The 13,463-nt window shown below is 61.0% G+C and overlaps 5 protein-coding genes across 5 annotated transcripts; 3 read left to right on the top strand and 2 right to left on the bottom strand.

The window, feature by feature from the left end:
* Positions 1-1,066: 1,066 nt before the first annotated feature.
* On the top strand, positions 1,067-2,476 carry COLE_03849 (uncharacterized protein; the record flags this gene model as incomplete). Its single annotated transcript, XM_018420055.3, has 4 exons — positions 1,067-1,458; positions 1,629-1,817; positions 1,850-2,308; positions 2,344-2,476. 4 exons carry the CDS (start codon positions 1,067-1,069, stop codon positions 2,474-2,476), a joined length of 1,173 nt encoding a protein of 390 aa, XP_018279725.2.
* Positions 2,477-4,746: 2,270 nt separating this feature from the next.
* Positions 4,747-5,106, top strand: COLE_03850 (60S ribosomal protein eL21; the record flags this gene model as incomplete). Its single annotated transcript, XM_018426596.2, has 1 exon — positions 4,747-5,106. The coding sequence occupies one exon, from the start codon at positions 4,747-4,749 to the stop codon at positions 5,104-5,106; it is 360 nt and encodes a 119-aa protein (XP_018279727.2).
* A 783-nt stretch (positions 5,107-5,889) lies between these two features.
* Positions 5,890-8,716, bottom strand: COLE_03851 (uncharacterized protein; the record flags this gene model as incomplete). Its single annotated transcript, XM_018424964.1, has 8 exons — positions 5,890-6,403; positions 6,442-7,524; positions 7,559-7,980; positions 8,015-8,097; positions 8,132-8,404; positions 8,436-8,537; positions 8,568-8,645; positions 8,677-8,716. The coding sequence occupies 8 exons, from the start codon at positions 8,714-8,716 to the stop codon at positions 5,890-5,892; spliced, it is 2,595 nt and encodes an 864-aa protein (XP_018279728.1).
* A 233-nt stretch (positions 8,717-8,949) lies between these two features.
* On the top strand, positions 8,950-10,034 carry COLE_03852 (uncharacterized protein; the record flags this gene model as incomplete). Its single annotated transcript, XM_018422879.2, has 4 exons — positions 8,950-9,153; positions 9,193-9,453; positions 9,485-9,716; positions 9,751-10,034. 4 exons carry the CDS (start codon positions 8,950-8,952, stop codon positions 10,032-10,034), a joined length of 981 nt encoding a protein of 326 aa, XP_018279729.1.
* Positions 10,035-10,113: 79 nt separating this feature from the next.
* On the bottom strand, positions 10,114-12,105 carry COLE_03853 (uncharacterized protein; the record flags this gene model as incomplete). Its single annotated transcript, XM_018422880.2, has 5 exons — positions 10,114-10,369; positions 10,407-11,216; positions 11,252-11,313; positions 11,357-11,535; positions 11,634-12,105. 5 exons carry the CDS (start codon positions 12,103-12,105, stop codon positions 10,114-10,116), a joined length of 1,779 nt encoding a protein of 592 aa, XP_018279730.1.
* Between the last annotated feature and the right edge of the window lie 1,358 nt (positions 12,106-13,463).

Below are 13,463 nucleotides of genomic sequence, written 5' to 3' on the forward strand. Positions count from 1 at the left end.
CAGCAGACCCTCCTCCTGGTTCGCGGCCCAAGTCAGGTCCGCATCCTCGCTCGCAGCATCGGTGATGCTACCGCGCAAGCCTCACCGTGTCCTGAAGTAAGCAATAATAATGGCCTGGCGCCGCCGATCAATCTCAGCAATGAGATGGAGCCATTCCCTTGGCAGCCCAGGTGTGACGGTTGAGCGGAGATATCACTTATCGGGGCGGCATGTGCGCTCCCAAGGGCGGAATCCTCGTTTCGCTTCCGCCCCAATTGCCCACTGCACACTAGGGCGTCAGCCAACCGCGAGCTCCTCTCTTCTGTACAATCGCACAGCTCTTCACCATCAGACGGGGCACAGTCCTCACCTCGCTGTTTAGAGTGTTCCCGCAACCGACCACATTCGGACGTTGATCAGGCAGAGACAGCTCAGGGGTCCGGCAATGATAGCGTGTCAGTGGCTGAGCGCCGCCCTTACTGCGGAGTTACATGCGCCGGAGCGCGCCAAGGCAGTCATCGCGCGCCTCGCGACGACGTGTCCACCAAGCTCGTGTCCAGCCCGACGGCCTCCAGCCGATTGGCGAACCGGCAGCCGGCAGCTTGATGTCGGTGCCACTCCCTCAGGTCCCAGCGGTCTGTGAGTGGGCAGGCGACGAGAAGCAGGAGTTGCAGACGAGTAAATCACGAGATGCGATTTGCTGGCGATTTGTTTGGGCACGCGTTCAGCGTTCGCGCTCGTCGCATGATAGAAGCATCAACTTGCGAAGCAGACAGCGTCGTGAGCAAGTGCGTTGGTGCCCCGTCGACCTCCCACTCGCCTTTGGGGCGGGGCGAGTGAGGCCCCTCCTGAATCAGATGGATCATTTTAGCAGCCTCGTCAGCCCTACTCTGCTGTCGTTAGCGCGCATTCCTCTTAGTTCTCTTAGTGCGAGTGGGCATTGACGAAGCGTCGTGAACCCGACCGAGGAAGGATCATCATTGTGGAGGGTGCCACACACCTCCACCTTCGACGTAAATCGCTCACCTCCACTTCCGTGCCGCCAACAATACCCACGTTTGCTTCCTCTCTTACACACCAGGCCATCATGCCCTCTTCGCATCGCTCTCGTTCGCGCTCACCACGGAAGCGCAGGCGATCTCGCGACGATGACGACAGCGATCGACGCCGCGAGCGCTCTCACAGGCGAGACCGCGAGGACAGGGACCGACACGAGGACCGTCCTCGCTACCGCGAGCGCGAGCGCGAGCGCGAGAAGCCTAGCAAGGACGACCGGGCCGACTACGAAGACCGTAATGACCGCAAGCGCAAGGACAAGGGACGCGACCGCCGGGATCGCCGGGATCGCAGTCGCGAGCGCTCGCGCCGCGGTAGCCCGGGGAAAGAAGTCCGTCAGCAGAGGTCGCCGAGCGAGTCGTCTGAGGACCTGTTGGATCTTGATGATCTCGGCGTGGAGCGGATCACTGAGGAGGACTACTTGTGCGTCTAGTTCCGCTTCCTATGCGCCCATCCCGTTCTTACTTTTCCTCGTTCTTAGTTTTCCTTCTCTCCCCGTCCCTTGTGTGCGACCGTCCTTGCCACCTTGTCACTCTCTGATCACCTCGCTCGGGGTGCTGACGCCAGCCGTGTCCTCCCGGATGACCCCATAGTCTCAAAGCAGGCGAGTTCCGCTTCTGGCTCAGGGAGGAGCGCGACAAGTATCTTGACCAGCTCTCCTCCGCCGACGCCCACAAATATTTCCGTCGCTTTGTCCGGCGCTGGAATGACGGCGCCCTTCCTAGAGCGTGTTATGCGCCTCACGAGAGCACCAGCATGCGCGCGTCTAATAACACGGCTTAGTGAGTCAGATGAGAAGCTTGGCTAACGACAGCAAGTGGACGTTCACGGCGAGCTCGCGCTTCAGCTCGGTCGAGCTGGCGGGGGCGCGTGAGTCGGTCGACCGCGCAACACATTCTAAGCCAGGCAATGACGCCGGTGACAGCGACGAAGACATAGGACCTGTTCCTGAGGCCTCGCCATCACCCGGACCCCAGCTCGTCGGGCCGTCAGTTGGGCCGAGTGCCCCAAACGTGGCCGAGCGCCAAATGGCACGCGAAGTGCAGGCTGAGAGCGAGCGCATGGAGCGCAATGCTGAACGTCGCGCTGGGCGCAAGGTGGTGATTGAGCGTGTTGAGGAGCTCGCACCCCGGCAGACTGGAAAGGAAGGCCGACAGGCTGAGAAGCGCGCGACCAACCAGCAGAACAAGCAGATGCGAGAGAAGGACGCTGCTGCTGGCCTCGAGGTTGATGATGACACGCTCATGGGCGACGGCAGCAGCTTTGCAGCCGCGTGAGTTGATCCACCTTCAGTGTGGCTTACGCCAGTCTCCGTGCTAGGGACGGGGTGTCCTCGAAACGCGCGGACAGGAAGTCCGAGGAAGCTGCCGAACGGCGTGCCGCGCACGAGGAGCGTATTGCTGAGCGTCGCGAGAAGGAGCTGGAAACTATGGCAATGTAAGCAAGGCAAGAAAATCGCGACGCTGATGGCAGGCTGAAGGCGATGGCGCAGCAGCGGTATGGCGCGTAGATAATGTTGTACGCTCTCTCCTTCAATGGCAGTCCATGCACCTCATTCCTCCAAGCCCGCCACCCCCAACGTATATAGGAAGCAATGCAGATGGCCCTAGTCTGTGTTGACCCTCTCTACGGCCCTCTGGAGTGGTCTGGTAGTATTTGCATATACCACCCCGCAATGTACAAAGGAGCCGAGACGAACCGCTGGGGTCTTTTAGAGGAGGCAGGCCTACTCCTCGTCCTCCTCGGCGTCCTCACCGTCACCACCCTCCGCGGCCTTGGCGCGCTTGCGCTGGACACGGCCGGGGCGGCCGCCGCCGTAGGGCGACTTCAGCGAGAAGTCGATGTGCTTCTGCGAGTCGAGGCGGACGACGAACGAGGGGACGTTGACGACCTGCTTGCCGACGCGGATGTGACGCTGGCGGATGAGGACACGGGCGTGGTGGACCGACTTGGCGAGGCCGAGCTTGAAGACCTGGGTCTGGAGGCGGCGCTCGAGGAAGTCCTCGGTCTTGAGGGCAAGCACGTAGTCGAGACGCATGCGCGAGTCGTCAAGCACACCGATGCGGACAAGACGGCGGATAAGGGCGTTGCCCTCGAAGAGACGCTTGGGGTCCTTGTCGTCGAGCTTAAGGAGCTCACGAGCCGCACGACGGATCTTCGAGAGGGTGAGCTGAATGCGCCAGATCTCACGCTTGTTGCGGAGACCGTACTCGCCGGCGAGCTGGGGTTAGGAGAGTTGCAACATGGAGGCTCACCTTGAGCTCGGCGTCGAGACGGGCGGCCTCGTACGGGCGCTTGGGGACCTTGTAGGTCTTCGACTGCTTACTGCATTGTCAGCTAGGGCTCCGTCGAGAGGCTGGAAGCACCGCGAGTTAGGCGTAGAAATTGCGACAAGTTCAACAGAACTTGACACTGATCTCTGGCCATGTTTGCGCATGCCACCTGCCTGGCGAGCGTCGGACGCATATCGGAGCGCACAATCGCAGACACGTTGGTTGAGAGACACCCTTCTTCAAGATCTCCTTTCGAGACAAGGACGACCTGCAAATCTTGCAGGCGCACCCCAGCTTCTGCGGCTTGCTGGGGCAAAACCGGCGACACGAACACAGCGGCACACAGCACAGAACGACGGCGACGCAGCTCAGTAGGCTGAGTGCACGCGATCGCCTACCGCTGCGTGCCGCGTTGTTGCCCGTCCCTCAGCCTTCCAGCCCTCAGCTATCCGTCCCCAACTTCCACGCCGGTGTCTCTCGCGTCGTGCGCGTCGCGCGCGTTCCGATGTCGATGCGTCCGAGTCCGAGGTCGACGTACCGAGGCGCGGCGGTCATGGCGGTTGTTGAGGGATGAGTTGGATGCCTGCGATTCTTCCAACCAAACGACCCTCGGATTCGGCGCCCAATTTTGCCTCCGCGCACGGCATCAAAATTCTTAGCGCCGACATTCCAAAATTTAACGCCGATTTTGGTCCCGCTCACTCCGTCTCTGAGTGCATGTCGATTCGCGGCCACAGCGTCCTCTCCATCCAGCAACAAAGTGAGTGCCGACGACGCTGTCAGCGACGACCACAGCCCGCGACACCGTGCTGACGACCCAGAAAGTAGCCAACCATGCCTCACTCGTAGGTCTCGCGAATCCGAGCGCCGCGGAGGGCTGCCCGCGTCGACTTTAACGACCGTTGTGTCTAGCGGCGGGGTAGACCTCCGGGCCTCGAGATGTCGAGAAGATGCTAACTTGTCCAGCTTCGGTTCCCGCGCGCGGACGCGTCACCTGTTCTCGTGAGTACCCATGGACCAGACAGCGCTGACATGTGCAGGCAGAAGCACCGCCGTACGTCGAATCTCGAGATGGGAGCTTGTGAAGAGTTGGGCGGCAGTTGCGAGTCTGGGAAAGGTTCTTGGGATGGACCGGCGAACAAGAGGGAAGGCCGGACTGAAGCGAGCGACGATGAGCGCGCGCGTCACTTGCTGCGATTCCAAGCAAGTGCAGTCGCATGTGGGCGGCGGCTGAAGGTTTCCCGGAATCTTGAGCTCACGCCCACACGACCCACCTTCCTGTTGCCATCCCAAAACCCGTCGAGATTCTCCAGCTGCTCCAGCTCCGCCCAGCTCGTCGAGCTCTCAGCGTGCGAGCAGGCAAAACTAACCCGCAGAGCACGGCGCGCCCAATGTCTCGACCTACCTGAAGACCTTCAAGGTCGGAGACATTGTCGACATGGTCGGCAACGCCTCGATCCAGAAGGGTATGCCCCACAAGTTCTACCACGGCAAGACCGGCATCGTCTTCAACGTTGCCCCCCGCGCCGTCGGTGTCCTTTGCTACAAGGTCGTCAACGGCCGCTACATGGAGAAGCGTGTCAACGTCCGCATCGAGCACGTCAAGCACTCCAAGTGCCGCCAGGAGTTCCTCGACCGTGTCAAGTCGAACGCCGCCAAGAAGCGTGAGGCCAAGGAGAAGGGCGAGACCGTCGTTCTCAAGCGTCTCCCCGCCCAGCCCCGTGAGGCGCGCCACGTTTCGATCAAGAACAACGCGCCCGAGACCCTCACCGCTCGCCCCTACGAGACCACCATCTAAGGGACCGATTGGCGTGTTGGGCACTTGTACTATGCATGGAGATGGAGATGGATCTCTGCGCTCATGTGCTGGAGGGGTGGATTGCTGTGTGAACGGGTGGAACGGACACAGTCGAGGGCAGAAGTAGGACACCCAGCCGAAGTGGGGAGTTTGGTCCTGGCTTGTTTTCTGGTGGCAATTGCCAGACCGTGAATTCGATATGCTGGCCACTCGCGCCACTCGGCTTCCCCGCATGGGCAGAAACGCATCTCGTGTCGTTGATCTACGCTGGACTGGCGCAAAGCGGACATTCCTATCGTCTGACAGTGGCCCTCCCCTACTTCTCCACGACATCACTTTTTATCACTAACGCGTGGCGCCACTGATCAACCCGAGACTGTGTGACTTCTATACTCCGGGTAGCTAAAACCCAATCTCTCGACTCTGTCTGCGTCAGACGCTTCTCCCCTACGCCAAAATTCACTCCTCTCGCAACTCTGGCCTGATCCCTCGTGCGTGTTACTTCTCCTATGTCGGCTTCCAGTAGGCTGCAAACAATTAACATCCCGATTGAAACATACAAGCATAAATTCTATTCATCGCGCGCCCACCGCACGCCCGCCTGCTGGATGCTCTTGAGTAGCTGCACTTTGTCCTCAGCCATGCCCTTCATGGCCGGCGTGTGCCGCAGCACACTCAAGAAGTCCCTGGCAAAGTCGTGCTTGTGTGTCCCCATCATGCGCGGCGTCCAGTCCACTGAGCGCCCCTCAACACTGATGATGTCAGCCTGCCCCGCGTCCTCACTCACTGGAAGATCGGCCCCATCAGCTCGGCAAGCACGTCCTCGGCGCGCTCCCGGAAGCTCTCGTCCGCAAGGTACTTTGCGTACTCCTTCAGCCAGTGGCGGTACTCCTCCTTGGAGCCGAGCAGACGCGCACCCCGCAAGCGCGTCTCGTAGTGCCCGCACGCCATCGACTCGTTCCACCACTTGGGCTTCGGATCAGGCGGGGCGTCACGACGCATCGCGGTGACCTTGGCCTCAATCTCGGCCAGCGGCCCATTCGGCCCTGATCGCCCGTTGCGCGTCCGCCCTTCGTTTTCGTTCAATGGGCTGGCAGACCACCAGGATGCCGCAATCTGGCTCCACACGCCAATGTCGCGGTCAAACGCCCAGGCGGCCGGCTCAGAGGTCACCAACACAGGTGTTCCATTCGGGCGGAGGAATGTCTCGACGGGCTGCTGGTCGCCTCCCGCCGCGTCCGGGATGAGGTGGCGCACGGAGGTCGGTGGGATGAACTGACGCCGGCTCTTCACTTCGCTACCGTCAGTTTGTTGTCCTCGATTCAGCTGACTCACATTACAGAAAGATTGCCATCGGCGGCAAGGATTAGCAACCGTCCGTCACTGCCAACGATGTCGGTGGCGGGCGTGGCAAGCTTAAAGCTGTCAAGTTGCCTCCCACCAGTCGAGTATGTGCGCACAGTGCCATCGAGACATGTGACCGCGCAGAACTGAGACGTTGCCGCAATGATAATGGCAGGGGAGGGAAGGAAGTCCATCCAGAGGTCGCTCCCACCCTGCGAGAAGGTGACAGAGTACCCCTGCGGCGATTCGACATTCACCGCCTTGAATGAGCCATTGCCATCTTCCTGGTTCGTCTGGATGCCGGTTTGCGGGCGAGGGAAGGGAAGCGGCTGGACGCCGCCGCCGAGGCTGCCGCCGGAGATGGTGACCAAGGGCGCACGAATCTCCTGCACCGGTGGCAACGCTCGCGATGGTCCGAGACTCCGCCCTTTCGTGGGTCGCCCATAGTCGTCGTCTCCGCTCATGCTCGCCTTGCGCTTCTCACCTCCGCGCGGATACTCCCTGTCGTCGTACGCACGCCCGCGCGCGCGGTCGCGATCGCGGTCGTCGAATATCCCGCGTGCGCCCTCCAACATATGCGCCCGAGCGGCAGAACTGCTGCCCATACTCAATGGCTCGTCGGCAGCGCGAGCAAATGCGTCCAGCGCACCGCCGCGTGGCTCAGTGTGCAGCACAGGCCGTTGTGGCGACCGACCAATGTTGTCCTCTGGCCGCTGAAGAGGCGCGCGACCGCCACTTCCTCCCATGCTCATAGATGATGATGATCGGCCGTTGGCGCCGACGGCACCGCCCGCCATTGTACCATGCAAGTTGATCTTGCGCGGCTTGGGCTTGCCCTTGCGAGGCTGAAGCATGTTGACCTTTTCCTCGCCCCCCGGTGCGGGTGCCGCGAAGCTGGAAGATGGGCCGAGGGTGAGTGCCTTGCGCTTGCGCGCCGGCTTGTACTTGTACTCGTCCAAGATCATCTGGGTCATCTCTGGAAGGCCTAGTTCCGGGAACTCTTCAATGCGGAAGGAGACAGCCATGATGGTGCCATCGGCCGAGCAGCCATAGAGGGACAACCCGTCATTGGACCTGCTGTCAGTCCAGCCGTGTCGCAGTAGCTCACCAACACAGGTCAAGAATCGCCCGGTTGAAGATGTCGCGGATGACGGTCAATGGCTTATGCATCGTATTGCGCCAGATGGAGACTGAGAAGTCGTCCGCTCCAAGGGCGACCATACACGAAGCGTTGACGCGGCTTGGCTCGTCGCCTATGCGGAAGAACAGACGTGGGTTGAAGGCGGCGACCTGTATAGTGTTCTCGTGGCCAACGAACGAGATGTCCGACTGCCACCCCTCACGCTCGATGACTGCCGCGACGAAGACTGGGCCATTCATGGCATTGGACGCGGCAATGAATGCGCCATCAGGTGACCAGCTGAGGCGGCGGAAGAAGGTTGATGATGGCGACAGCTCGAACGGCTTCGACACCTTCTCCACGCACTGCCAGGTGTCCGTGTTCCAGATGCGTACGGTCTTGTCATCGGACTAGGATGAGCTGCTGCTCGTCCACGAAGCTCACCTGTGTAGCGAGGAAATTTCCCACTGGATCCCACGTCACGCCTTTGACGAACGTGTCGTGCGCGTCGATGGTTATCATCCGTTCTGGCCGTGAGCTATGACCCGGCGGTCAACTCACCAAAGTTGTTTGTGCAGTCCCAGATGATAATCTTCGAGTCGAGGCCAACGGACGCAAGCATCGTGTCGTCGCGCGACCACGCGCAGTCGACAACATCAGCAATGTGCCCAACCAAGCGCCGCAGCGCCTTCCAGTTCTCGACGTTGACCTCCTCCGAGCCGAAGACGCGGCCGCCGCCCGCGGGGTCAATGTCCCAAATAAGCAGCACCGAGTCGTCGCTCCCGCTCGCCAAAAATCGCCCGTGATGCGCCCACCGCACAGTGAGGACGGGGCCTGGGGTCAGCCCACCCGCGTTCAAACTCACCAGTGTGCGCGGACATGGTGCAGAGCAGCTTGTGGTTGAGCTCGTTCTCGGCCGCCGCGGGGTCGAGGATGGGCAGCGTGTTCCAGATCTTGACTTTGTTATCTACATCAGCGGGGCTCCTTACCAACCCACCTTGGCCGCCAGTCGCGAGGCGCGTCCCGTCAGGATGCACCGATATCGAGTAGATCGGGCTGCGGGTCTGCTTGTCGCCTGGGGTCAGAGTGTTCACGCAGCGGCCCACCTGTCGAGTGCTCGACCCATGCGGGCTTGATAACCTTCATGGTGCAGCAAATGCGTGCCGGAAGGTATGATGGAGGAAGGCGGGGAAAGTGCAGAGCGGACACGACTCTGTGCTCGCCATGATGCGGGAGGCGAGGCGCGACAACAACCGCCACACGTCATTTCTGAGCGACCACGTGGTCACGACCAGCAATCACCATCCTCCCCAGACAAGATCAAAACAAACCCATCCACAGTTCTCAGAACAACGTCTCCACCGCACTCCTGACTCCCCATGTCTCGTAAATCGCTGTCACACGCGTCGCACCTCCCCACCAAATCCGCTCCTTCACCATCACCACCAGCTGCCTCCTCATCCAAACACACGCTGGACATGCCGCCGCTCGACCTCCCGGACTCTATCACATGGGACTACGAGCCGGCACCGCGCGCGCCCGCCACGCTCTCCAAAGACGATAAAGAAGCTTTCATGGCCGAGGTGCGTCCCCTCATTTCCCACATTTCCCGCTAACCCCAGCTCATGGGCTTTGAGCCGTACCACGTGCTCTCCGACATTGCGGAACACGCGCGGCAGGCAATCTACCCCACCGTCTCGTCCGTGGAGGGGTGGGCGCGCTCGATCGCGGCCAACCGCGCCGCGCACGACGCCGAGGTCGACCGCGGCAGCCACGCATTCGAGACGCTGCTCGAGAACGTCATCGACCGCGCGTTCGACAAGTACACCGCGTACGCGTTGCGCAACGCCTTCGGCGTGCCCGACGGCGTGCAGCTCGTGCTGGTGAGTCGCACGCGAGGAAGCGCTTACGCAGCCGTGGCAGAAGGGCAGGGACTTTGCGCGCGCCGAGTTCGTCGCGGAGATGCTAGGCGGAGAGGACGTGCTCGCCGCCCGGCTGGAGGCGTTGCGCAGCAAGGTCGAGCAGGCGCGCCTCGTGCGGCACCGTTTGGAGATGGCCGAGGCTGTGCTCGACCGCCGGTTGCAGGTCGCCGAGCATCGGCGGAAAGAGGTCGGGTTCGTGCGCGATGCCGTCGTGGATGCTGGCCGTAAGTTGAAAGCCGAGGTGACCACTGATAGCAGTCGCGCCGCTGGACGAGAAGGCCGGCGATGTGGTCGACGCCCTCTCAACCCTTCACTCCAACCTTGAGGATGTCAAGATGCAGCCTCGCGCCCCAGGTGTCCCGCCAGGCGTGGCATGGGAGACGGGTCGCCAGGCGTACCTCTCCTGGGCTGTGGGCAAGGCCCTCGCCAGCGGACGAGAGGAGGTGTCTGCCGACAGGCTAGATGCTATAGAGCGACAAACAGCTGAGATCGGGACTGAGGCCGACCTTGAGCAGTTGAGTGCGGCGGCAAGGAGAAAGTAGTGCTACAACCATGCATGTATTCTAGTCTTCTAACAAGCACGGGGTGAGTGTCTTGAATTGTGTGGTAGGAGTACAGTGTCTATGTCGCCATAACGGCGACGATGCGGAAGTGGTGGGCGTCAGGGTTGGTCTTGTGGCTCGTCTCCTTGGCCACCTCGCAGGTTACATAGTGGTCGCCTGTCGTGACATTGCGGTCAATGTAGTGCACCGTCGCGTGGTTGTATGGCCGCTCCCAATACCCGGAGAGGCGGACAGCACCACTCTCATTGTCGTCAACCCAGCAGTTGGCGTCGCCGAGGTCGTAGTTTTTACTGCGGAAGTAGTAGATGGCCACACTGAAGTCAGCTTCACACTACCATGGGTGGAACTCACCGTCCAGCGGCCACCTTGATGTTGACGCGGATGCGCGCCCCGACAGTGGACGAGATCCAGTAGTGCTTCTCGCCTTTCCAGTCCCAGGCCTCCCAGCCTTCGTGCTCAACCGGGTTCATTGGATGTTCAGGGTCGTTGGCGTCGGCGCAGTACAGCGTGGGCTGAGGGAAGCTCATGATGTGGTCAGGACGCTCGGGGTCAGGCTCAGACGGGTCAAGCACCTCGCTCAGTGGCTGGAACGTGTTGAAGAACGGGACGCTGTAGGGCGTCTGCGGGAGCGCAAAGTGGCGGCGCTCCTCACCGATTGCTGCGAGCTTTTCCGTGTCAAAGGTCATCTCCCAGTTGTCGGGGACGGTTGACCAATCCACAGCTCGGTCAATCTGGAGGGGGAACCCGTTTTCCACGAGTGAAGATGCGGGGTTGGTCGTGGCGATTGTCTCGTCAAGAGAGGGAACGGCCGGCAGCCCAAAGTGGTGGAGCATACAGAGCTCCGACTCCAGGTATGCGATCAGAAGATCTGCGAGCAGGCGGTGTCCACGCGCGTTGGGGTGCAGCTGGTCGATCAGGAAGAAGGTCTTGGCCGTAGAGTGAGGGAAGCGCGTGTAGTGGTCGAACATCACACGCTTGAGTGAGAGGTACGGGATGTCGTAGTAAAGTGCGATGGGGAGATGCACGATCTGGGGGTCGGCATACCCCACGTCCTGCGCGATCTGGGGCGCCCAAGACCCAAGGATGACGATTGCCGGCTGCGTCTCAAACTCAAGTAGTACGCGCAAGAGCTGATCGAAGAACTTCTGGTAGATCGGATCACTGCATCAGCTTTGCATGAAAGCAAAGTTACTCACGGCTCATCATTGACATCGAACTCGAGCACGATCAGGTCCAGGTCGGTTGGAATGTGGTGTGTCTTGACGTCAGCCACTGCAGCGTTACGGCAGTGCGGAACTCACCCCGCAAAACGCGTAGTACGAGCTGTCCATGCCGCCGAGAGCGCCGTTGATCATCTGGACATTCGAGTCGGGGAACGTCTCCTTGAGATACTCGTGGACGACCGTGGTGTAGCATCCGGGACCTGCAGGGTCGCCCTCCGGATGCTCGGGCGATGGGTGGACACCACGACAAGCCGACACTGATGTTAGTTCGTTCTTCAGTTCATGGGGAAGGGACGTCGAGAGGGGAAAAGGGGCGCTGTGAGATTTGAATGGGCGTTAGAGAGATCTAACTCACCGCTTCCGCCAAGCACGCCAGCCTTGATGTCGTTGCCATCGCGAGCCTTTCCGAGTACGCGACGGAGCCGTGCGCCAGTACTGTGGGCGATGCGGGACGCGCGTAAGCCAGCCTTCTGATAGACATCACACAGCGCCTTGCCGCGAGGCGTGACACCGCAGACGCAAGCGTCAGCCGAGGCCACTACGGGCGCAGGTGGTTCAGTCTCAATGTCTGTGAGAGCGGAGGACGCGTCGATGGGCTCGCCTGTCTCAATCCTGATCCTCGGAGGGGCTGGGAGGGAGGGTATGAGGGGGTGTGCGAGGGTGTAGAGGAAGAGGAGGAGAGGGGGAATAGCGAGGATGATGAGCGGTCGAACCCAGCGTGTGCGCCTGCGGAAGGAAGGCGGGTGAGGATGAGCGGGCCGGGGTGGCGAGTCTGGAGGAGAGTGGTAGGCCGCCAGAAGAGGGCGTCCGGACGACGTGTCGACCATGGCTGCAACGGCGGGGAGCGCGACGGAGCTGTGGTCTGACGAGTGGTCGGTGGTGAGAAGGAGTGGAGAGTGTGAAGGTGCACAGTCAAAAGTCGCGTCTTGATGAATAGTTTGCGACGGGGGTGCGGCGTACGGCGTTCGACCAGGCCCTAAGGGGCGCTTAGTTGTAGAGATAAGATGAATTGAAATAGACCCTGGTTGCTGCCTGGCATCTGGCCGCTGCCAGTGGGCCGGCCAGGGCCTCGCCCACGATCACCAGTGTCGTCGCCTGGACGATGGCTAAAGGTGATGCACGTCGTCTCTTCACCTCAGCAACACAACATTGCAGTCTATGACCTCGGAGAGCTCACTACCCAGCTCCAGCAGCAGCTGACTTCGGAGCAACCAGAAGGCGAGAAGCGCACTCTTGAATCAGACGCGTTAACGCCCAGCGCCCAGGAACTCCGCAACATGTGCGCCACCGCTTGACCCTAACTCAATCGGATGTCAGACACCTCCATTCTCCATGGCTCCATGGCGGTGCACAATGATCGGGGAGGTTGCACGCCTTCGCGCCGTACACTTCTCATCTAATGCGCGTGTGCATCTCCGCGCACATGCGCGCCTGCTTTCCCAGTCGCGCCAGTCGGCCATAACAACCATAACAACCAGCTCGTATCCGATTGAACATGTTCAGATTGTTCAGACTCGCTTCATTGACCAATCTCCTTTATTATTACACGCGGCCATGACGATGCACATGCGGTTGACCGAGAACTGCTGCCTGCCCTTAGATCTCGGGCTCCTCGTCCTCCTTCTTCTTCTGCAAAAGTCAGCGCTGTCTCGACCTCAGCCGCGCCACAACATACCGAGAAGGCAAGGTTCTGGCCACGGAACTGCGAGTTGAGGTTGTCATCCTCGCCGTCCTTGCGGTAACCGGGGGTGCTGGCGCCGGTCTTTGCGCCGCTCTCGTAGTCGTTGTAGCTGTCCTGCTCCGAGCCCTGGGGGCCCTGGCTGTCGACACCCATCTGGTTCTTGTCATTAGCCTTCCGTGGTTCTGCAGGCTACGTCGCGTTCATTCCGCCACAACTGAGACGGTGCGCTCAGTCACTCACCGCACGCGAGAAGGACGAGCCGCCGGCGTTGCGGCCAAAGCCACCGCTGGCCGAGCCTGTCGTTAGCAAGGAGCCCCGCTGGAAGCTGGAGAGTGCGGGGAGGATGCCGCGCCTGATTGGCCCGATTGGCCACCCCCGCTAACGCCCACTCACTGTCGTTGGCGCCGTAGCCCTCGTATGCCGAGCGCTGCTCCTGCTGCTGCTGCTGCTGCTGCTGCTGGCCTCCCTGGAGGAGGTTACCATCGCGGTCCTTGGCGAGTGCAC

Source organism: Cutaneotrichosporon oleaginosum (genome assembly GCF_008065305.1).
Source record: "Cutaneotrichosporon oleaginosum strain ATCC 20508 chromosome Unknown ATCC20508_contig03, whole genome shotgun sequence".
Taxonomy (NCBI): Eukaryota; Fungi; Basidiomycota; class Tremellomycetes; order Trichosporonales; family Trichosporonaceae; genus Cutaneotrichosporon; species Cutaneotrichosporon oleaginosum.